The sequence below is a fragment of the Musa acuminata genome, chromosome BXJ2-7 (genome assembly GCF_036884655.1).
Source record: "Musa acuminata AAA Group cultivar baxijiao chromosome BXJ2-7, Cavendish_Baxijiao_AAA, whole genome shotgun sequence".
NCBI lineage: Eukaryota > Viridiplantae > Streptophyta > Magnoliopsida > Zingiberales > Musaceae > Musa > Musa acuminata.
Genome location: NC_088344.1, coordinates 27,374,303 through 27,398,688, shown reverse-complemented (window position 1 = coordinate 27,398,688; position 24,386 = coordinate 27,374,303). Strand labels below are relative to the sequence as shown.

At 37.5% G+C, this 24,386-nt stretch overlaps 2 protein-coding genes across 11 annotated transcripts; both read right to left on the bottom strand.

Annotated features, from left to right (window-relative positions):
- LOC103973506 (uncharacterized) lies at positions 1 to 19,858 on the bottom strand. Of its 3 annotated transcripts, none has more exons than XM_065117721.1 (18): positions 17,992 to 19,858; positions 17,619 to 17,690; positions 17,316 to 17,520; positions 17,118 to 17,232; positions 12,835 to 12,930; positions 12,635 to 12,716; positions 12,495 to 12,554; positions 12,360 to 12,412; positions 12,107 to 12,168; positions 9,350 to 9,560; positions 8,930 to 8,987; positions 8,763 to 8,819; positions 8,306 to 8,551; positions 2,894 to 2,958; positions 2,755 to 2,811; positions 2,508 to 2,601; positions 591 to 731; positions 1 to 512 (listed from the first exon to the last, which is right to left on the bottom strand). In XM_065117721.1, the coding sequence occupies exons 1-18, from the start codon at positions 19,603 to 19,605 to the stop codon at positions 399 to 401; spliced, it is 3,402 nt and encodes a 1,133-aa protein (XP_064973793.1). In that variant the 5' UTR covers positions 19,606 to 19,858; the 3' UTR covers positions 1 to 398. The 3 variants fall into 3 exon arrangements, with proteins under 3 accessions (XP_064973793.1, XP_009386362.2, XP_064973792.1); XM_009388087.3 differs by having other exon boundaries at positions 12,107 to 12,273; positions 17,992 to 19,857; XM_065117720.1 differs by lacking the exon at positions 12,835 to 12,930 and having other exon boundaries at positions 12,107 to 12,273.
- Positions 19,859 to 20,821: 963 nt separating this feature from the next.
- On the bottom strand, positions 20,822 to 24,126 carry LOC103973505 (uncharacterized). 8 transcript variants are annotated; one of them, XR_010488759.1, is made up of 4 exons: positions 23,781 to 24,126; positions 22,367 to 22,475; positions 22,061 to 22,291; positions 20,901 to 21,921 (listed from the first exon to the last, which is right to left on the bottom strand). XR_010488759.1 is itself a non-coding variant. In XM_065117719.1 (4 exons), exons 1-4 carry the CDS (start codon positions 23,837 to 23,839, stop codon positions 21,528 to 21,530), a joined length of 582 nt encoding a protein of 193 aa, XP_064973791.1. In that variant the 5' UTR covers positions 23,840 to 24,126; the 3' UTR covers positions 20,902 to 21,527. The 8 variants fall into 8 exon arrangements, 4 of the variants coding, with proteins under 4 accessions (XP_064973791.1, XP_064973790.1, XP_009386358.2 ...); XM_065117719.1 differs by lacking the exon at positions 22,367 to 22,475 and having other exon boundaries at positions 20,902 to 21,664; positions 21,767 to 21,921; XM_065117718.1 differs by lacking the exon at positions 22,367 to 22,475 and having other exon boundaries at positions 20,904 to 21,664; positions 21,767 to 21,972.
- Between the last annotated feature and the right edge of the window lie 260 nt (positions 24,127 to 24,386).

Genomic DNA, 24,386 nt, shown 5'->3' with positions numbered 1-24,386 from the left:
TGAGTGGTAATAACAAAACCCTTGGGAATTTACATTCTCACAATTACAGTACATGAATCTAGGACTTGAGGGGAAGGAAAGAGAGGAAGAGGGAGATGGAAAAAAAAAAAAAAAAGAAGAAAGAAACATTACTCAGAATAAGATATGCCGGAACACTTCAATATCATCTTCCTCTACGTATGTGCAGTAAATTTCACTACTCCTTTCAAGGAATCCTATGGTTCCTATTGAACTTGCATACGAAGATTGATCCAGCTCAAAATTTGCTCAAGGGTGGCCCTTCCTGTACATAGGAGACCCTGTGTATGTACATAAAAATATGAAAAGACAGTGCAGAAAGCCACGGCTTTTCCAGCATGACCAAACAAAAAATAGCCTTGCATGCTTCAGCACTGCCTTCAGTTCACTGCTGGCTCCACCTGTGAGGAAACCGGGATAGCTGGAATTGACTTGTGAAGCATAGATGTCCCTTCGAAGACTGTTGTTCGAGCACCATTTAAAAACTTATGCAGCTGCAGGGCAAATCAACATCTACAGGTTATTTATTTCCAAAAATCTCCACATGCTACTACCAGAGATCGATCACCTACCTGGTCCAAGGTTATTTTTGTAAACCCAAATTTTTTGGTCCAAATGGATTCAGCCTCGTCTGCTGCAGGGAGCAGAAAATGCTTCACATTCAGAGATCCCAGCAGTCTCTCGATGCACGAAAAAAGTGACTGGAAGTAACCCTACATGATGAACATAAATTAGTCAGATTTCAATGTTTCTAAAGGCATGTAAAGAGCACCATAGGACCTCAGAAGTTTGCATATACAAAAAAAAAGCAAGGGAAGATTCTTTTTCCATGCCCTTGAAATCTTGTATGCTACAAAAAGTTCCATGCAAAACAAGCAAGCCTCATGATACACCATGTAACACAATCCAAATCATAACAATTGGACCCATGGCACTGGTATCATATTTACAATGACAGAAGTGCTACCCGATGGACCCAAAAAACTAACAAAAAACTGGGAGCTAATTCCATACAATTTTGGATACAATTAAAACATACTGTGTTTGTAGTGATATTTAATTACAAAGTATTTCTCTTGTTAAGTTTCAGTCAAATTACAACTAGGTGTATTCTAAATTAGGATTTTACAATTAATTGACTACAAAGTATTTGTGTTTCTACAATTATTTTTTTACTACAAAGAATTTCTGTGTTTGTACAATTATTTTTATCCAATTATTTTAAGATTTTCAGGTATCATGATACAGATTTCTGTCTAATGTTTATAGAGTCAGTTCAACATACTTGAATGTGCCCTTAGGTTGTCAGGCAAATGTTCTTTGAGAAGTCCCAGTTAGGTAGGAATGGCAACTAGTTGGAACTGGAAAAGGTCAGTTAAGTAGATAATAAATCATAGAGTAAAAGGCCTCATTATCTTCTGTTTTCTTCCTATGTGTAACTTCTATCTCTTTCCCACCATCATTCTCATCTCTCACACTTTGTATTCCCGGGGAGGAAAATATTGCCTGCTATCAGTTTCTTTATAACTTGAAATTCACTTCAAAACTTCAAAATTTTCATCTTCCTTCTAATAAATGTTGTGAGGGATATAACAAGTTCAATGTCGAATGTGAAAAATGAGAAACTTGGAAAATGATTACTTGAATGAGGTTGAAGTACACCAGATAGAGAATGTTATAGGTCAATCAATTAAAACTTTCCAACAAAGAAGATACGGAGCATGATGCTGCAAAAGCAAATTGATGCTTCTAGATTCAGAATAAGAAATTAAGTTCTAGTTGGCACTTTTAAGTTGTTCCCATCTTTCTTCTGCTACACTGTAAAGGTTTTTATTAGCTTATTATCAGTTTTTATTTGTGTATTTAGTAGTTAAATACATTGTACCTGAAAGTGTTTTTAAGTTAAAAATACATTGTACCAGCGAATTTAGAAGTGTTTTTAAATACATTAGAAAGTAAAATCTATTTTGGTTGTTTATCACATCATATTGCTACTAAATGTATATTAACCCTAAAGATTAGATTAGAGCATAAAGCATAGTGCATCAAGCTCCTTCCCCGTGGCTTTCTCTTATAGTTCATCTTTCACTCACATAATATATGCATTTGGTACCCTAATGATCACCTATAAAAATGTCCAAAAACTTATGTTTCTTCAAGTAGTTCTACAACAGTAGATTTCTGAAACAGGATCCTAGAACACTAGATGCCTCAATGCCTATACGGAAAAAATTAGCTGGACGTTGTACTTGGTTCCTGGCAAACCAACAATACCTATTAGCACAAATATAAACAGCAGCATAATCAACTAACTGAAACAACTGATCTCACAATAAGCACCCCTCAAAATTGAAAATAGTATCAGCATTTGAATTTATTCCAATCCATGATAGGATTCACTGCCCCAAGTTAGTGGTTAAAAAATTATCAAAGATACAAGTTACAAGGCTTTCAGATAAAAGAAAGGCACTTAAGTGGCATCCACTCACCTGTCCTTGGTGTTCCCTGCTTGTTGCAACCAACGGTAGTTCTGCAATCTCACTTCCCAAAACACGTAAAATTCCTGCTGACACAACAGATGACCTGCACCAATTAACATAAAGTTATAACATTACAGATTAGTTAACAAAGACCATTCCTCCAGAAATGACTCAGGTAAGTTATAATATTAGCTATAATATTACAGATTAGTTAACATAAAGTTATAATATTACAGATTAGAGAAATGACACTTACCCAACAGTTAAAACGGCGCAGAACATTCCTCCAAAATCCTGGTCTCTCACTGTTCTCCTATCAGATAGAAATCAATAAAATTTAGCAGGGAGAAGAAATTAAGAAAACAGAATTAGAACAAAACAGTTAAATATCATACCCATAAACCATGGAGGGAATAAGATCTCGACCTGTTGTAGCCTCAATAATTGGATCAAACGACTCCTACAGAAAAAATAATTGCAACAATTTTAACAATATTTTTCATTGTACTCTTGTGCAGAAAAAATCACCTAAAAAGGCAAACAAAACAATGAAAACTACAGCAGAAACAATATTGAACTAGCAATTACTACTTGTGTAGAAGCATAGATCATGCAAGCGGAAAGCTGGTCATTTTTAATCATATAACAAATATTTTTCATCAACACTGTCAATGTCAGTCCCAAGCCTGGATGAAGAAGGTGGAAGGTTCCATTGGGTCACTAATAAGCAACGTAAAACTATGTCAGATCTCATGATCATGGATCTTAACTGATTTCAATATAAAGTTAGGTTGTCACACAAGTGATGCGAGGAACCTTCATCGCCTAGGTGTTCGGAATTGCAAACGGTGCCGCCCGAATATCAGAACCCGGATGTGGTGACAACTAGGCAAGTGTTCTCTCAGTTTACTTTGGACCAATGAGAATAAAGAAGTTAGTCCAAGATTAACGAGTTAAGTTAGGAACTTGGAATATAATAACACCTTCAAGGAAAGGATTAAAATTGATAGACACTATGATCAAAAGAAGAATAAATATTATTTACTTACAAAAGACTAAGTGAATAGGAAAAAAATATAGAGAGATTGATAGTACAAGATTTAAAATTTAGTGCATTGAAAAAGTTAAACACAGAAATGGTGTAGAATTGTTGTTGATAAGGATCTTAATAATAATGTTGTAGATGCAAAAAGATTTGAAAATAGAATTATAGTTCTAAAATTTATGAAAAGATGAGATGTTTTGAATGTCATTAGTGTTTATGCCCCACAAGTCGAATTGGATGATGAAACTAAAAAATAATCTTGGGAAAGCTTATATGATATCATTCAATGAATGCTTATAATCGAAAAACTTATAATTGAAGAAAATTTGAATGGTCATATAGGGAAAACATATGATGAATATAAAGTACATGGGAAATTTGATTATGGGGAGAGAAATTAAGATGCTGGTATGATTTTGGATTTTGTGATCTTATAATTGTAAATACTCACTTTAAAAAGAGAGATAAACATTTAATTACTTACAAGAGTGGTCACAACTATAATTAAATAGATTTTTTTTTCACTAGAAAGATAGATAAAGTTATTTGTAAGAATTGTAAAGTTTTACCTAGCGAAAATTTGACGAATCAACATAGGTTAATGGTATTAGATATTTACTATAAAAAATGGAAGAAGAAAAAAATAGTAAAACAACTGCTTAGTCTAGATGGTGAAATTTTAAAGATGATAATATACACACTTTTAAGAATAAGATAAACAGATAGATGACTTAGAACTTAAATGAAGATAATATTAATATTATTTGAACTACGCCTAATAAGACTAGAAGCTTAGCAAAAAAGATTCTTGGTGAAACTAAAAGTACAGGTACAACCTTAAGAGAGCATTGGTGGCAATTGAAGGAAGTTTAAAAAATATTTTTTACTAAACAAATCATGATTTAAAAATTAACAAAATTATAAAAATGAGAAAAAATTTAAAAGATATAAAAAATCTATCAAAAAGGCTAAAAACGTTGTTGGTATGACAAGAAAAAAAACTTATGATAATTTTTATAATAAATTAGGTACTAAAGATGCGAAAAAAATATATATCGAATTGCTAACACTATGAAAAGAAAAATATAAGGATTTAAGTTATTTTAGATGTATTAAAGACGAAAATCAAAGAATACTAGCTAATGAAAATGAGATTAAGGAAATATAAAAAATTATTTTTATAAATTATTTAATGAATATTCCACACAAGACTTAGATTTAACATAAATAATAGTGGTAAATTTAATAATCATATATTTATTTGTAAAATTAAAACTACTGAAGCAACAAACGCATTAAAGAAGATGAAAATAGCTAAGAGTGTGGGGCTTAATGATATCCCTATTAAGGTCTAAAAAGTTTATAGGATAAGGGAGTAACTTGGTTAACTAACTTATCTAACAAAACCATGAGATTCAAAAGGATCCTGATGAATAGAGAAAGAATTTTTTTAGTGCCAATTTACAAAAATAATGATGACATAAAAAAATATTCAAATTATAGATTAATTAAATCATAAGTCATACTACAAAATTTTAAAAAAGAGTTACCGAAACTTCGAAAGTAGGATAAAGGTTGAACCAAATATCTTCGAAAATAAATTTGGTTTCATGCTTGGAAGATGAACCATAGAAACTATTTATTTATTAAGATAATTAATGAAAATGTACAAAGAGAAAAAAAATTTGCATATAGTTTTTATTGACTTAGAGAAAGTCTATGATAAAGTACCTAAAGATTTATATGGTGATTTCTATAAAAAATGTATCCACTAATTATATTGATGTTATTAAAGATATGTATGATAATGTAGCTATTAGTGTTAGAACTATAAAGAGTGTCTAATGAGTTTCATATTAGCATAGGATTACACTAATAATTCATATTAAGTCACTATATTTTTACATAAATAATAAATGAATTTACTAGTCCCTTACATGATAGACATCTTTACTAATCGTTTACATGATAAACTTGAGCTATTGAGGCAAGCCTTAAAAACTAAAGATTTTAAAATAAGTAGGACTAAAACTAAATATATAAAATGTAATTTTAGTGATTCTAGAAATAAACAAAAGAATATAATTAAATTGGATGAACAAGAAGTCCCATTAAGTAAAAGCTTTTAGTATTCAATTATTAAACAAAATAGGGAGACCGATAAACATATTATTCATAAAGTAAAAACAAAATGGTTAAAATGGCGAAATACATCAGGAGTCGTGTGATCATCAAATACCTTTAAAATTAAAAACAAAAATTTTATAAGACAATTGTGAGACCAGCATTACTTTATGGATTTAAGTATTGGGCAGTTAAGAAAAAACATATAAAAAATATTTGTGCAGATGAAAACATTGAGATGGATGTATAGAGTTACTAAGAAAAATAGGAAAAGAAATACTTTTATTCATGAACAACTAGGTATCGCTTCGAAAGAGAATAAGATGAGATAAAATCATTTAAAATGGTATGGGAATATGCTGAGAAGACCTCCAGATGTAGTAGTCAGAAGAGGTAAAATAATAAATGTTAGTAATACAAAGAGCGATAGAGGAAACCCTTTAATAGAAACTATAAATAGAAACTTAGGTATTTTAAATTTAATTAAAAATATGACTTTTTACTGATCCTAATAGCAACAAAAGATCCATGTAGCCAACCCTAAATAGTTCCGATCCCAATGGAGAAGCATATTCTGTCACACATTCTATCTTCTGTACACCTTCCCACCTACTTCCACATCCTCTATCCAAACTACATTGCTTATAGATTTTAATTATTTTCTTTTTAAATTATTCAAGCTCCTGCAACACCGCACCTTTGTTCCCGTTCCTCTCAGGCTTCATCTTCCCATTATTTTTTTGCTCCTTGCTTCATTACCTAATCTCTTGCGTGAACTCTTTCCTATATTTCTACTTATCTACCTATGTTCACCATTTACCATATCGTAGCTAGTATAATAGCTAAATAGCTTGCTTTCAATTTTGTTATAGATAATTTTAAAGTTGCTAGTTTCACAATCTTTTATACTTCACAAATGCAAACCAACAAACATGCCTGCATTCACATACCACACGAAATCTACAATATTTCAGCTGCCTTCATATAATGTTCACTTTGCAGACCCTAGGATTCATTATATAGCAAGAGAGAGAAAATGAGTTTTCAAAATGAAACAGTAATGAAAAAGTGAATAATATAAAAACAAATTGTGGGCAAAGAAGGTGAAAATATGTGATTAAAACACCCACTAATTAGAGCAAATATCAATCTCTGTTAAGGGTGGTCTAACTTGACTTACCAAACATGTTAGTGCCGATAAACAATAGACAAGATGAATAATGGTTGCTCTTTATATGAGAGAAAAAAGTCATATACTAGTGTAGATGGGTAAATGGCAAAGAAGATAAAAAATGGATAACAATAGATGACACTTGCAAATAAAAGGGAATCCACTAAATACGGTGCATCATAAAGGGGATGGAGCTACCATGTTTCTGCCTTTTCTTCAAGAAAGGATGAACCGCACTAAATATATCAGGGACAATTCAATTTCTGTAAGGCTCCACAGGTTCACTTTAAGATCCTATTTAGTATTGGGAATTTAATGAAGTATTTCCTCAAAATCTCAGAATCTCACTCAAAAACAATTTTAACCCCACATTGAAATAGGCATTTAAAAAATAATGGCCAATCTGAACATGGGATTTTGTGTACCAAGAATACCCTTGGAACTTGGAAATCCTAGGCATAAGGGGCTAGGAAATTCCAGAATAAACAAAAATTATGCAATAAATCCCCCATTGAAACACAAAAACAATATGGAACATTAAAATCCCAGATTAGAATTTCAAAAGTATAACAAATGCAAAATATGTATTTCTAGTGGAACTTCAATCCCCACTAAAACTAGGATCTGGAACACTTCTGAACAAAGATCCTTGGCTTTCTAATCCTTATACCAAATAAGAGCTTGGGAATGCTGGTATATTTTATATTTCTATTTTTTGGTGTGTTGGGCATCAAACTTATCATACCAACAGTTACATACTACCAAAATGGGTTCAAGACATGAACTAGTAATCAATTCTTTAAACCAAGGTAGGCAATACCGAATGATACCGCCCGGTACGGACGGTACGTACCGGTCCGATGGCATACCGATACATGGACCACCCGCTACCGAGTGGAACGAAAAATAATAATAAAATAAAATAATATATATATATATATATTTATTTATATTTACATATAAATATTTTAGAAAAAGGCGACGTCGTCGAGGCGACACGACGTCGCCTTTTTCGGATTATATATATATATATATATATATATATATATATATATATATATATATATATGAGGCGATGCGACATCGCCTTTAAAAAATATATATATATATAAATATATATATAATCTTTTATATATATTAATTTATATATATATATATATATATATATATATATGAGACGACGTCGTCGAGTTTTATATATATATATATATATATATATATATATATATATATACCGAGTGGTATACCGCTCGATATACAGTTTCGTACTGTACCGAACGAACGTCGAAACTCCGGTATGATACGAAATTGCAGACCTTGCTTTAAACCATCTTGGTATTAAGCTCTAAGAGTTTCAGAGACTAGTAAGATCATATTATTCAACATGATTAAACTTTTACGAAGAGGAGATATGGTGGCACGAATAATAAAATAAGTATCAATTTATAGTAGCATTTGGTCACTTACATGGAAAATGGCAACTGCTCTTGATAGTAATAGTTTACTATCTGCTGTGTCAGTTTTTCCACTTAAAAGTCTCCATCTGATATCAACATCAGCATCTCCATTTACACCCTTGTTCTCCAATTTCTTCTTTATGATATCAGTATTCAATTCTGGAAGCGGTTGGGTTCCACGGAAAAGAAACTCTTGCAAAGAGTTCCAGATTCTACTGCAGTCATCGCAGCAGAACCACTCCCCTTCAGGCAGTTCCTGCAATCAATGACAAAGTTTGATTCTAGTCAGCTTTGGTATATTCTGCAATAGGCCAAAAACTGACATTCTTTTGGCCTAGGCATCAACATGATGCCATAACTATTTTGTCTATCATGCAATTGGCACCATAGGCAGTCAAATATTTTACTTAAACTTTTAAAATCACAAGACTACAAATGCCTTGTATGGGGGAAAGACCAAGTGTCACCTTCAGATCAGCCATCATTTGCTCCCTCAAACAACCCACATGATATTCCTTCTCGCACTGAACATGTTACAAATGTCAGTCAGGACTCAATAAATAAGTTGAATCAGAACAGATGGAACAATAAACAATATACTAAAATAAATTTTTGTAAGAAGTCATAATCATACTTGATCACAAATCATAACTGTTCGATCATCAAATCTAGATTTACTGAAATCATGGCTCCTGCAGAACATAAAGAGAATTAGGAAAGGAAGAATAAAAAGAAGCATGTGTCAGAATATCAAAATTATGTAACTGACTATTTCATGATTGACCCCATACAAAATTTACATCCAAAAGCACAACAGGAATGGATGTAATTGCATAACAATGATAGAGTCAGAAAGAAATAATCTCTTTACATTTGTTGCATATAAAATTCGGTTCAGATCCAACACAAACACAGCAATCCTGATTCCTTAACTACAAAGCTATATGAGCATTAAAGCTATCTTCTATCTTCTTAGTTTGTTATGAACTAAGAAGATATTGCAAGTCTAAAAATGCCGAAGGAGCAGGAAAGTAGGTCTAGTGGAAAAGCAAACCTGCAAAATGCACAACCACCAGCATCAGTCTGCGATGTTGTGACAATACGTATACTTCGTTTAAATATCTGCTCGATGGGATCAACTCCAGCAACTCTTCCAGCAGCAATTGCATTATCATTACATGCGACACTCCTTTCTCTTTGATGGAGGTTTATACAATACTGGCAGTACCAATCTCCCACTGGTATGCTAGGCAAACCCACACAACCTGCAACAAGCATAAAAAGGATCAAAACTGCATGACACCATAACCATATTAGTTAACCAAATATGCACAAAAATCACTGCATGCAAGATATCATTCCCACAAATCAAACTCCTATTAATTAACAACCATTGATATCCCTTTAAATACAACGCAAACGGAAAACAATTACTCAGTTACTTTAATCTTTTCACAGCATACAAGTTAATAATAAGCATGAATACAATAACTTAATATTGTTAACTGAGGCAGAAAGGTTTAGTACCAAGATACTATACATCAATATAATCCTATAAAGGTTTCTAGTGTTGCCCTGCAAAGTTTGTAGTGGGAAATACAGACTGAGCAGATCCACAACCTAGGCTCGACACTGGGGGTCACAACATAGACCAGGCCAGGACATCATATGCCAAGAACCTGACCATAACAGTATATCAAACTGTCAAGTCTTTGGTTCTAAGGATTAAAGTTTGGAAACCCTTCACTAACAGAGACACGAGACCCCCCACTTAGGACCCTTCATTTCCCTCTAATGACCGCTCACCGACCACTTAAAACCAATTGCCACAAGATCTAGAGAAAAGATCTAGAGACATGCAAGAGACCTTGGGAGCGTGGAGAGATGACAGTATTTCATTTCCCTCTAACGACCATAACAGTATTTCATATTTTTCTGGCTTATTCGTTTGATTGTTTGTTTATTTTTCTTCATTACTCCTATTCCAGTGGCATGGAATGAACCACCAGTCGCAGGAGACACCTTGATACCACCATAACATAAATAACCATATAAATCAAAACAAAGGATACAAAATTTTCTTTTATAAAATACAAAGATTTGTGAGATGTCCATAAACCATCCAACTTTCCCCCTTGTTTCCACTTTAGTTATGAAGCCAGCATGTGACAGAAAGAAGCAAACAAGAACAAATCAGATACACATGGAAACTTCTAGAAGACTAACAAGATTTTTCATTTCAAAATCATACCATCCAGTGTTTTCTTGGAACAATCAACTATTTTTCCAATCAATTATTTTTAGTTTTAGTAAGAACAGTGATTTAAAAGGCGCTAAGGTCCCAAAACGCTCGAGGCGCTAGGCGCTCGTCTCAGCGAAGCGAAATGCTCTAAAATATTAAAAAAAAAATTAAAAAAATATATATAATATAATTAATAAATATAATTATTTAAATAAAATATGATATTAAATTAAAAACAAATATTAGCAGTGTTAAAATCCAAATAGTATATTATTAATCTAATAAATAAAGATTATTTTGAACAGTAATTAATAATCTACTGTTAATAGTATATTTACCATTAACAACAATAAGGAAGAGTAGAGACCGAAGAAGTCGCAGTGAGAAGTCGTCGCAGTGAGAAGTCGACGATAAGTCACAGTGAAAGCTAAGTCACAAGCAGTGGACAACAGCGGAAGCTGTGGAGTCGTAGACAGTTGGAGGCAACAACAGCGGAGTCGTGTCGCGGACAACAGCAGAAGCTGAGAAGACTCGTTCGGTGATAGAGGAAGACTCGAAGGCAGCAAGAGAAACCGTCAACAGTGAAGGCAGAGGGAGAAATCGTCTATGGCGAATATAGAGGGAGAAATCATTGGTGGCGAAAACAGAGAGAGAAGCGTGCATAGGGTTGGAAGTCGAGGTCGTGCGCTAATAAAACTGCACGCATTAGTTGGTTTAATCAAACCAACTAATACAAATTTAAACAGTTCGATCGCCTTATATCAACCGGGCGCTCGCCCAAAGCGCCCAACGCCTAGGCTCGAGCGCACGCCACCTCTCATTGAAGTGCGCCGCCTGGCCCTTAAACAAGGCACTCGAAGCACCTAGGCAAGCACCCAAACGCCTTTTTAAATCAATGAGTAAAAAAGAAAAAAGCAAAGCACACAAGCCATGTAGAAATTTTGTATAGTAATTTATAAAATGATGTATTTTGGTCATACAAACATCGGACTGTACTAAGATGTTATAAATAAATGTCATCAAAATAAGCAGAACCTGGTCAACAATTCAGCCTCAAGAATTCAACCTTTGCAAATTTCTTAATATATCAGATTAATCTAAATAACATGTTGAAGCTGAATGTAACAATCTACAGCTACCCAGCTTGCTTATTACTTGAGTGCAATTACTACATTGTGTGATCAACCTTCCAAGTTAAAGAAGCATCACACCAGTTAATGGTAATTTATCAACCAAGCTGCTGAAAAATTAGCACTATTCTCATGTCCACCTAGTAAAGCACAATGTTAGCCATGACAAGAGAAAAAAAGTATGGATAAGTTTGCTCAAAAACATCTACCAGGTTTATAAAAATGTTAGGCCGTAACCATGACAAGGTAATTCCAGCAAAAAAAAAAGGAAACTGACCTAACATTTCAACCAAGCAACTGAGATGTCATAGTTGTCATGCAAAGTACATTACATATCATCCAAATCAACTAATTAACTATCAATTGTAGTTCAAATAACTTAGGCACGTATTTCTTATTAAGATATATTTAAAAAATCCCAACAAAAGCAAATACCTACCTGTGTGGAAGGCCCTGGGACATAGATCACAAAGGAGTAGGTCTCCACCATCTGCACAAATGCTGCAAAGGTCATCATTCTCAGTGGCTGATAATTTCCGATCTTTTGATAGTGAAACTGACAATTCATGAAGGGAAACTCCATTGGAAGTGTATATATTATTGTAACTGTAGAACAAAAATAAAAAATGATAAAGGAGAGAGAAATGGCAGGAGTTTAATCAAAAAATTTGGAACTTCTATCATTGACTCACGGTTTTCGACGTGCAGCTCTACCAGCATGGGCTTCAAACTGTGAAGGACTGACCTGCACAGTTAGGATAACAAAGTTTAAACTTTGAAGTATAGGGACCAAGAAGTTAGTAAATTTGATAGTGCAAATAATTAACCACAGTATTGCAGCATCGACAGTATATTCCGGAATCTTTTATATAGCCTTCAAGTAGCCTCTGCAAAATTTGTTATAACAGACCTCATAAGCAACTAGATAAATCATAATAAGAAACATTTAACCACTAAAATGCACAACCTTTCCACGAACATAGTATCCAACTTCAGTTCCCTCTGGTAAGATGCCACTCATAAAGACCAACTTGTGCAAGCCCAGATCCCTAGTAAAAATTAGAAATTGAAAACAAAGAAATCTATCATAAATTGAGCATAAAACATAATATGAATGTTGTGAATAAATAGTAAAGCTATAATATTCAGTGGAGTTAAAGTACCAACTTTCTGGTTAACCTTCCCAGGCTACTTTTCTTAATTGATAATAAATTCTTAGATGAATTATTGGACATGTCTGGTGTGGAACTTGTCCTTGATAACCTGAACCACAACCATAGTCATATAAAAAGCATATACAAAAAGAAGTTTAATAAAAGATGAAACAGGAGCAAAATGCAAGTACGGAATGTAAGAACATTTTACGCTTTATCCTAACCAATGTAAAGAAGAAGTCACGTCCTTAAAGAGGGAAACTCATACAGAAAGATAGACACTCCTAGTTTTCAAGGCCAGAGCTTTCTAGTCTATGTAAGACAAACAAAACACAGTCAACCATACAAACCTCATAGAAGCATTATACAATAACACAAACTTAGAACACCCTATATTGAAGTCCTAGCTTAAGCAAGCCTTAACACAATTTTCAGATCAACAAATAAGATACAATAACTTGTCTCACGAGGAGAATAGACTGTTATAGAATCAGAATCAGAAAACACTTTGTGTCACACAAGCACAAATTCAATAAACATATTAGCTATGTGCTCATGCATATTGTTTGTTATGCCATGTATCAAAATTGCACCCACGGACAAGGAACAATAGGCACCCAAAATAAAATTAAAAAAATTCAAACTCCATCCCTCACCTTAATCTCCCTACCAATAAAAACAAATTACTACAACCAAACTCATTATTACAGAATTAACGATTTATGAAAGCATAAGTAGCATTTCATGTGCCATTTGATAATATGTTCTTAGGATTCTCTATGTCCTACAACCCATGCCACCCATCTTCATCAAACACACTGTACAACATACAATGAGTTCAGTAAGAACATTTAAAATGATATGATTCAAAGCAATATACATATATAACCAGTGATTTAAAAAGCGCTAGGCGCCAAAAGGCGCCACGGTCCAAAAACGCTCGAGGCGCTAGGCGCTTGCCCGAGCAAAGTGAGGAGCTAAAAATTAATAATATTAAAATTAATAGTATTAAAATCAAAATAATAGTGTTATACTGTATACAGTTAACAGTTTAACAGTATACAGTATAACAATATACTGTATACTATATACTTTTAACAGTATACAGTTAAAGGCGGGAGAAAAGTGTTAAGGGAAGACCGAGGGTGCTGAGAAAAGCGGGAGCGGTAGCGGTAGCGACAATGGCGAGTGACGACAGTGGCAGCGGCAGCGGCAACGGTAGCAGCGAGCAGCGGGAGCGGGAGTGACGAGCGACAACAGAGGTAGCGATAGCAGCGAGCAACGGTAGCGGCTGCGGGAGCGGGAGCGACGAGCGGCGACAGTGGCAGCGGCAACGATAAAAGTGAGCAGCGGTAGCGAGAGCGGCGAGCGGCAACAGTGGCAGCGGTAGCGGCAGCAACGAGCAGCGGGAGCGGGAGCAGCGAGCGGCAACAATGACAGCGAGCAGGGTTAGGGTTGGGGAAGTCGCGCTGATATCAGTGCTTTAGTTAGTTCGATTGAACCAACTAAAGCACTGGAGACCGAACCAGACCTAAACCGCTGGTTCGGTTGCCTAGTTTAACCCAAGCGCTCACCCGAAGCGCCCGGCGCCTGGGCTCGAGCGAGCGCCTAGGCGGCGCCTCTTTGAAGCGCTCCGCCTGGAAATGAAGCGAGGCGCTTGGGCCTCGCCTCGCCCGAGCGCCTAAGCGAGCGCCCGAGCGCCTTTTTAAATCACTGTATATAACATACGAGTCATCATTGTTTCTTACATGAAATTTCATCAATTTTCTATTCCTTTACATTATGAGGCAGCATATATATTATATACTATTATATAACATGAGAGGCCTCTTGGGAGAAGCCTTAGTGACACAGATATCAATGTCACCTTTATATTTTGAGACAGCATATATACTATTTTATAACATGAGAGGCTTCATGAGAGAAGCCTCAGTTACACAGATGCCAATGCCACCCTGGCATCAGATTCAAGCCATTGACACAATCCAATTTAATTTTTTAGGAAAGATTTAATTTTCTTCTTAGGATGTGAGGGTCTTTCCATGCGCAATCAGCACTCACTATAAAATATTAGCAGAACTTCCATCTTTTTTATCTGTAATTTTTGTTTTCTTTTGTACATAGATTATCTCCATGTGTGCAATCATTGTCGGAAATTTTCCTTTTCATTAAAGGGCGTTCTTTTCCTAACATACTTCTACTGATTTCATTGTTGATAGCATAAGTTATTGATCTCATTACTTTTTCTTAACATATTAAGAATTAAGTCAATTAGAAGATTAATCACACATACAATGCACAGACCAAACAACCATCAGTCAAAATAAGTAGCCTAAAGTAGTATACAATACTGATGGTGATAACTATTATGATAAACCAAACAACCATCAATTTAAACAAAGTAGACCAAATAAGGTATAAAACTAAAGATAAAAAAATAAAAATCCTACAAAAAAACCAAGATTTTGTTTTCTAATTCATAAAATAAGTTGATTGATATGTTATCAAGCAGAAAGCGAGCATAATTAAATTTTGATGTGCTAAAGAAGATGAGACAAAATTGAACTTTCATGAATAAGATTGAGCAAAATTAGATGATTGAAAGGCAAAAGTTAACATAAAATTATATGACAAATTTACAATGGAAGAAGTTATTGCCCAAAGTTTAAATTCTAGCAATCAGCCTATCAACAAAAAATCTGTGAACTTGTTGATTAAAGCAACTCCATTATCAACAAAAAGTTAGGAAGTTGAAGTACCATGTTTCTTATTTGTATTTCAATTTTTTCTGCCAAAATACTTGCTGCCTCGAGCCACTTAAGATTATCAGGAACACAATATGCCTCGTATACCAATACAATATATTGATTGTGTTTCTTGATTTGGAAAAAGAAAAAGTCACAAGTAATATTTTAGTTTATACCAATGTTGTCAAAGGCACCAGTCATTAAAAGGTTCCTAGCTTCCAAAACACTCAAGGTGCTAAGTGTTTGCTTAGGCACTCACCTGAGCAAAACAAGACGTTTTCCAATATAAAATTTATAAAAAAATTATAATTATGGGAAAAATATTAAAATAAAAATTCAACAATACATGAGTTTAATATTATTTCATATTCAAAATATCACCACTACTACATCTAAGTAAATTCATTTAACCATCCCTAAAGTACTAAAATACTACACTGTTCAAATCGAATAACAATCCTAAAACTAAATTTGTTATGATTCAAGATGTTAAAACTACAGTAATAGTAATGAAAATTTTAATCCTTTAAAAAATTCATAGGCTATAATTAACAAAAATTAATATTACCATTAAATTCAAGAGAGATCATGGCTGATGGGGAGAGAAACAAGCTGAAAAAGAAGAATTAGAGAAAAAGGATGCTCGGCGGCTTTGCTGGGAAGACGTAGAGAGAGGCATGAGGATGACAGCCATGGTCTAATTGCAACAGAGGCCTACCCGGGGGAGAAGCACAGAGGAGGGAGAGAGATGGAGGGAGGCTGTCAGGAAGGCTGGGAGCAATGACGGATAAGAAGAAAGAGGGATTAAAGGAGAGAGGGGAGGAGGGAGGCGCATGAAGGAGGGAAAAGGGAGGGTGTCGTCAGGGACACTCAGTAGGGGCGATGGTAGAGGAGAGACAACAAGAGGAAAGGAGAGAGGGGAGGGGGGAGAAGCACAGAGGAAGAGGAGAGAGGAGGGTATACAGGAGGATCAACGGGGCAACTACGGATGAGGGAGAGAGATAGTGGGAAGGAAGGAGAGGGGTGGGAAAAAGGAGAAGCACAGAGGAGGCAGCATGGGGTGTCGAGGAGGCTCAACGGGCTACACAAATGCTTGGGCCGCCCAATGCCTATGCCTATGCCTATGCCTAGGGGCACACCTAAGCACCCAATCGAAGATGCCAACTTGACCCCTGTTCGAGGCGCTCGAAACTCACCTCACCTGGGCACCTAGGCAAACGCCCGAGAGCCTCGTGTTATCACTGGTTTATACCATGGTTCTATGTTTCACTCAGACCGATTCATACCAGCCCAATAGCCTGTTAGGTCAGTGGCACGGACCACAGCATGTGCCGACATACCATCACAGGTCTAACCAGGTACCAGCACAGGTTCAGTATCTGAGAATGTCAAAGCATGATCTGTACAACAGTAGAAACAGTAACAAGAACATACCACCAGCAAATGATGGGTAAACTAACAAAACATACCCAAAGCATTATAGATCAGATTCCTTTATGACAAAGCTAGAGAAACAAAACCAATCTTTGACACAGGACAAAGGAAGCACCTGGTAGAGCTGACCACTCCATTGAGTGGGCTTGGAGTTCTCGAAAGTTGCTTTAATTCAAGACACAAGTCACATAACCATGCAAATTTCCCAACACGCGAAGTGGAAAATGACACTACAGAAAATTGGTGGCATGCAACCATGTCAATAATCTTAGTGAATGTAATTAATTCATAAACTCAAAGTAGAAAACATCACCTTTGCATTTTTGACATGTAAAGCATTTCTTTGGAGGCACTGGACCAATTGCACCTTGAATTGCAGCCTCCAACATGTCTAAAGGAGCACCATGGCATGCTTTCACCACATCATGGAGGCTATTACCATTTTGCAGGTAAATGAAATCCGCTGGGTGCTTTTTTGTGCTGCCAGCATGCTGCTCAAACACATATGCTGAAACAACCTTCATGCCACACATCCAAAAAATAAATAAATAAAAAACAATAAATTGATCTAACACGATGTTAACTAGCACGAAGCTATAACAGAGAAAATACTTACAATCGAGCTATCACAAGTAGCACAAGAGCACAATATACCATTGCCCTTAATCACACCGTGAAGCTCAATTTGCTGTAATAATAATGTCATAAAGACAATTCCTGATCAAAATCATAGTGTCCATAAAGAATGTACAGGAATAACTATATATAGAGTGACCAGCAAGGTAACATAGACAAAAAGTCGACCATAAAATAAAGCACAAGACATACAGAAAGAACAAAAGGATCCAGTTGAACTAATAAAGAGTACAATTTGGCTTTTAGATTCTTTTGGTGTCAGAAGATTAATTCCAAATCTCTTTCAGCAAGAAAAAACATTAAAGAAGACCAAGACAACATTGTGAATTCTATTTATGGAGGTTGCAGCATACCTTTCCATTGGATGTCATATACTTGACAGGCAATCCCTCAAGCAATCCAGTTGACAGCAATTCCCTCACATTACCAGGTAGCTTTGTCAGAGAAATCTTCTTTGACATCTTCAGTTCCATCTTATTCTTTGGGGTTGAGTTCAAAGACCCATTAACAGAGTTTTCACCACCTTTTGTTCCCTCTGATCCAGTGGACTCACCGCTAGCGCCTGCACCAACATCTGATCCAGAATCTTCTTCCTCAGACTTGATACCAGACCTCCTGTTGGGCTTCCCTGGAAATTTGTCATCATCCATAATGCTGTCATGACCACTTTCCATACTAGAGATAATCGCTATTGGACCTTCCTTTTCTACAGGAGGAACCTTCAATAATGACCTCGTAAACCTCCTCACAGGCTTCTGTGGTAGGCTATTTTCCATCTTTCCACCATCTTGATAGTCCATTACTGTTGGTGTTCCCTGTAAAGGTTCTTCATTATTCATTGTCAACGCTGGAGGAGGGCTTTCAATAATTGATACTTGTACTGTATCCTCTATTTGTGATGCTCTGGAGCTTTCTAATTGATTCTTGGATGCCAAGTGATCCACATTCAACTCAGCATCACAATTAATCACTATCTGGTTCTTCACAGAACAACAATTATCAAGGGAGATGCCATTCGATTTGCATGCAGCAACATCATCAAGAACAATTGGTGCATCAGCAGCAGATGCTAACGCTTGGACCCAACGATTAGGAGATTTCAACAGACCACCAGCTTTGCCCCTCAAGGGAGATCTGACAAATACTTTGATAGGTTTCACCTGTGGAGCAGCAATCTCCGTTGCAGATTCACCACTACTATCGATCAACACGGGGTTTTCAAAGATACCACCATTTGCTAAAGAAACAGCATCCGATATGGGCTCATCGTCACGATCCACAACGGTAGGGTCTTTGACGGGCTTCATCTGTGGAGGAGCAGTCTCCGCTGCAGGTTCACCACAACCGTCAATAGACACTAGTGTTTCCAAAACAGGACCATTCGCAGAAGAAGCAGCATCTGCGGTAGGCACATCGTCACGATCCACGACGGTTGGGGCTTCAACGCGGCTTATCTGTGGAGGAGCAGCCTCCGCGGCGGATTCACCACAACCATCAACCGGCACGAGGGTGGCCAAGGGGGTCCAAATCGCTGACGGAACAAAATCCGCCGTGGGCTCATCGTCACCATCCACAATGACTGGGGCAGCCACAGAATTCATCCGTGGAAGAGCGGCCTCCGCGGCAGATTCACCACAAACATCGACCGACACAAGGGTTTCCAAGTGGGTCTGGTTCGCTGATGAAACGACATCCGTGACAGGCTCATCGTCACAATCCACAACATCCGTCACGGTCGCAGCCGTCTTCAACGGCAGATCCCCACCAGATTTCCTGCGCTTCTTGGTCGCTCTAGGAGGAAAAGCTGCTGGGGCGGCGGCTGACCTGCCGGAACGGGTACGGCCGAGGGAAGACGGAAGCTGGGCCTGGGACCTGAGGGCAAAGACGAACTCCCGCTTCAGTCCAGAGCGGACGGCGGAGCGGAGCACGAAATCCTCCGAATCGGGGGGCCCGCCGGCGCTGTCCATGGGATCCGGCGGACGGGAGGCAATTGGTTACCGGAATGGCATGCGGAAACGAGGGGTTCCACGGGGCCACCGGCGGTATGTGCGGCGGCGGCCGATGAGGAGGAGGAAGAAGAGGAGGGGGGAAACGGGAGTCAAAGGGTTGGGAAAATTAGGGTTTGGCCCCGATTTATATACGGGAGAAGATAGGGAAAAGAGAGGGGCCGCGTGTTCTCTGGAAGGGGGGAGACGAAGCGGGACGGCGAGGAAAAACATTAATAATAATCATAATAGGAGTAGCCTCAAATAATAACAATAGCAATTGGAGCGAGGACACAGGGAGCCGAAATAAAATGGGAAGGGGCAAAACGAACCCGGTCGACATACCGAGTGACTAATCTACTCACCGGACCGGCTCAAACCGGGCGGGTCAAAAGGCAAGTGATCGGCCACGTTTTGTTAAACGGCAACACCGAGGCTGCGGGTATGGCCGAGCCTAATCGAAGGCCGGTTCAGTGAACCGGCTGCAAAATGAGCCCAAGCGCGTGGGTATCTTGATAAATGAGTAGTAAGAAAGGAGCCTCGTGGGGGGTTAAATTGTAACACGAGACGGACAAAGGTTTTGGGACGGAGGCGTCACGAGGAAGATGCAAATGTTGAAATGGAAAGCGGAAGAACATATTTATATTTATTATATAAAGAACGCCCGGGAATTTTTGATTTGGAGAACCGGAGATCGAATCGACCACACGTTTCCTCGATCTGCATTCACCCCTTGGGCCACCTACCACGCGATTGGAGGAGTGACGGAGGGCATGCGGGACCCAGATACGAGGGACAAAAGCAAATTGCGGGCGTCACGGCGGGCACCGTTTCGGGACGTCTATAACTTGGGAACCAAGTTATACCCCCCAGGTGGGGCACATTGTTTCTTTAAGATATTGATTTTTATTAAAGCACAATGTTAAAAATTAGACACCTATTTACCAACATAATGGACCGGAAGTTATACTCATCCAAATTTGGAAGAATTTGAACTATATTAATTGGTAAAGAATATGATAGTTGATAATAAGATTTTAGGATCAAACCTTATCTTTATCGACATCATGTACATTAGTGTTGGCGTATATAACAAAATCACAGTGGGACAGCTGCAAGTGACTTGTTTTATGTCTTTTATATTCAACATACCAAACCTACAGATCTAACATATTTACATAATTTAAAGGCAGCGAAATAGGTATGGTCCATGCAACAACATGAATTCCTTGGAGGAGTCGTGAAAACGTGAGAAAGTGAAACAACAACACATTTCCAAGCAGTAGCTGTTGTAAGGCAAATAGTAAACAGAAGATGAATCAGAACCAAATATATAGAGGTACCTGCTTGGAAATTCTCGAACAGAACCCATGATTCCACCAAATATGTTACAATGAAATGCAGTTCATATCAAGAGACATTTGAAATCTTATCTTTATGAACTGTACTATCTCTGAAAGTCAAATTCATGTAGCCCAATTGAATTGCTTCACTGTAACTTGAGCAAAGATATTAAAAGGTGGTTCTGATACTTGCCGTTGGGATTTCAGATGAGGACACTCAGTGGTCAGTTGACATAGGATCCTCCCTTGACGTATATGAAGCAAGGCAAAGTGACCTTTCAGCTTACACCTGGATGTATTCTTGGGAAGAATTTCCAACTCTTCCAGATGCTCAGTTGCTGTGTAGCGGCCTTCTCACTGGCCCACCAGTCTGAACCAACATTAGGCTCTGACAATACCCCCTCCATCAAATTTGAACTCTTTTAGCCGGAGAGAGGGAAACAGAAGCCAGTACTTTCTCAGGCAAGTCATGGCAGGTATCATCAGTGCTGATTCTCCTGCTATCTGCTACTTTCATTTACAACCAGAACGAAAACTCTTGTGTAGTTATTCAAATGATGCTCATTGATCCACCAAGTGTTCATTATTCTTAGGCATGGTAGCAGACTCCTCTATTGATGCAGCTGCCGATATCCGACGATCTAAAAGTGACCCACCATTTTGAGTATGTGCTGGTGTAAGTTGCCGTGCAGCAATCCCTTCAGCAATTAAGATTTTTGGTGGTCCACCAATAGGGAACAATTGGAAGTAGCCACCAGAACAGGAATAGAATTTGGGATCAGGGAAAGGCGATGAAGTACCTGAACAACCCAAGCTTGGTGATATGAGGCAACCTATTGGGCTTCCAGGATAGAACTGGTAGGATTGGAGCTTATACACCTCACTCTTCTTGCAGTTGGTATCGAGGGAAGTAAACAACAATTTGGCTACTGGCACCTCAGGAGATGAAGGTGTTCTGCAATGCAAGGGTTCTGGTGAGGGATACAGTGAGCAGTCGAAGGTTTGGCTGTGAAGGTGGAAACGACAGGAGGTGAAACTCGGCCGCTGGGAGAATACAAACTTGGTAACAGAACAGAAAGAGATAGAGGACATACAGGAGATTGACCAGCAGATGAAGTACCCGATGGCAGAAAGGAAACCGGAGAGAAAGGAGGTGCAACATATAGAAGCCTCGGTTCAGATGGATGGCTTGCATTTTTGAGTGCAGGGGCATCCGACAAAGAAAATGCAGGTTCAGGAACAACGACTGTATGGTTGATGCGCCTGCCGTTTCCATGAGACCCAAAGCACCAATACACACTGAGCCAAGCAGTTCATCTTCTCCTCTGGAAGTTAGAAGAACAAATAAATGTTGATGACACCCAAAAGAGGAGATATTTATATAACATAAATACACATACATGCATAAATTCAGCTTCATCTGTTCCTAGACTTGTAAAATGTTGTTTAGTGCTTATGGCTCCCACAAACAGCGCATCCGGCTATGATCAAAAATGTGCAACCTTGTACCTGCTCACAGATTGTTTTTAAGAAACTTAAACCCATGACATGTAAGTTCCAACTGGAGTAGTCTTATAACTGAGCAAAGGCCCACATTCTCCTTCCTGGTCTGTTTTTTTTTTTAATTGTCAGAAACAATATTAGTGAACCAGCTTTATACAGCCTGCAATATGTTTTGGTTAGAGGCGTCCTTAACATAGATGAACTATCACTATTGTTTCTTCCAATAGACTTTTAGTCCCCATATCTAATCACAAAGATGCTGTTCTCAAATCTAATGTAAAACTTCCAAAAATTGGAATGTTTACATTTACCATATCATTAATGATACCCATCTAATTCAGTATATATATACCTGTTAGAAAATAGTTTAATGTCACTTGAATATATAAGGGATGTCAACCCTAACAAAGCTCAATACCAGGAAGGGATCCATAACTATAACTGAACTCAATAAAACATAGCACGAGTACGGCCATCAAATGTTTGCAAGATAAGTTGTCATAAAATGGAACACAATAAAAGTGAGTGCATCCAAAACATAGCAAACAGAAATCATTTCCCACCTGAAGATTGAGTGAGGGTCAATCATGTACTCCACAGATGACAGTTCCCAAGCTTACAATAATGCCCAATGTTAGACGGTGCCATCCAATGATATCAGTGCATGAACAGATGAATACAAATTGCACGGAAAATGCATGAGTACAGCATATAAACCACTAATACCCTACGAAGAGGCTATTAAAAGCATAATAAAATCCCTGGGCAGTTTATGAAAATATCTTAAAATTAAGCAAAATTAAGATAGAATAAAGAAATCATTTCACAATTCTCCTTCAAGTAACCCTAGCAACCACATTATTAGAACCTATTACATAATGGGTCCTTTCCTAAAAGCTTAATCTTTTGGAATTATTGGTCATCCAATTCAAGATATTTATCATGATATCATAGCTTCTGAGTTCGAAACATGTATTTGCCCCACTTTAGTTTACCAAGTAATTAGTTAAAAAAAAAATTTATGCATCATCATTCTTCGTTTGGGCTTGCGCCAAGCAATTGGGTTTACTTTCACGTGAGCGATGTTAGAACAGTGGGCTCTTTTTCCTAAAAGCTTACGCTTTTGGGATTACTGATCACCCAGTTTGAAATATTTATCACACATCAAAAGAGTCACTAAAATACGAAAAATAACTGAAACATACAACAATGCCTCACAGATCTGAACTGACTAAGATATAAGCAAAACAAAATGAATAGCCAAGTCGGAAACGCGGAGCACAAGAATAAAAAAGGAGTATGACGACTCACCGGAACCGTGACCTGCTGGACCCGGCTTTCAGCAGAGACGAACACCGCTGCAACAGCATTCACGGTCTCCACGCTATTATGAATTCCCCTCGTCTCTTCTTCCTCTTTCTCAATCCGAATAGATAATTTCTTCCCAAAATCTATCCTCAACTCCGCTAAATCCTGCCGATCACTTGTCAAGTCCGATAAGAACAGCTCAAATCAACGCAGAAACCAAAATCCCGACAAGAATCACAAAACCCTGGAATTCGCTCCTCGAATCGCCGTCGGAAGGGATTGGAAAAGTGACGGCGAATGCGAGGTTAAAGGCTCGAAAGAAGCCGAACTGAACACCTCGAAAGGAAGACGCCATCAAACGCGGGCGTCAAGTCGGCGTCTCACGCGCATCAGAACCGTTGGAACGGGAAATGACACGAAACGAACGGTCTCGATGGCTTAAAGGCGTGTTAGTAATTTTCCGTAAAAAGCTGGTGCAATTAGTGGAGTCTATCTTTCTTATTGTTGACTTATTGACTAAGATCGCCCAGTGTTGACTCGATGGTCGTTCTTGCACCTCCCACGTTATCATCTTAGTTAATTATGATTAATATTTAGATCTTTATATTT

Bases quoted from the DNA above. Each gene is read 5' to 3' on its own strand.
- LOC103973505 (XM_018821437.2), bottom strand. From the start codon at position 23,839: ATGCTGTTGCAGCGGTGTTCGTCTCTGCTGAAAGCCGGGTCCAGCAGG. The intron at 22,292-23,780 runs GTGAGTCGTCAT...TCTAACTTCCAG, and splicing joins TCCAGCAGGTCACGGTTCCG to AGGAGAAGATGAACTGCTTG. The intron at 21,973-22,060 runs GTATGTCCTCTA...CCACCTTCACAG, and splicing joins CATCTGCTGGTCAATCTCCT to CCAAACCTTCGACTGCTCAC.
- LOC103973506 (XM_009388087.3), bottom strand. From the start codon at position 19,605: ATGGACAGCGCCGGCGGGCCCCCCGATTCGGAGGATTTCGTGCTCCGC. The intron at 17,691-17,991 runs GTATGCTGCAAC...TTATTATTACAG, and splicing joins ATATGACATCCAATGGAAAG to CAAATTGAGCTTCACGGTGT. The intron at 8,988-9,349 runs GTTTGCTTTTCC...TATGTTCTGCAG, and splicing joins GGTGGTTGTGCATTTTGCAG to GAGCCATGATTTCAGTAAAT.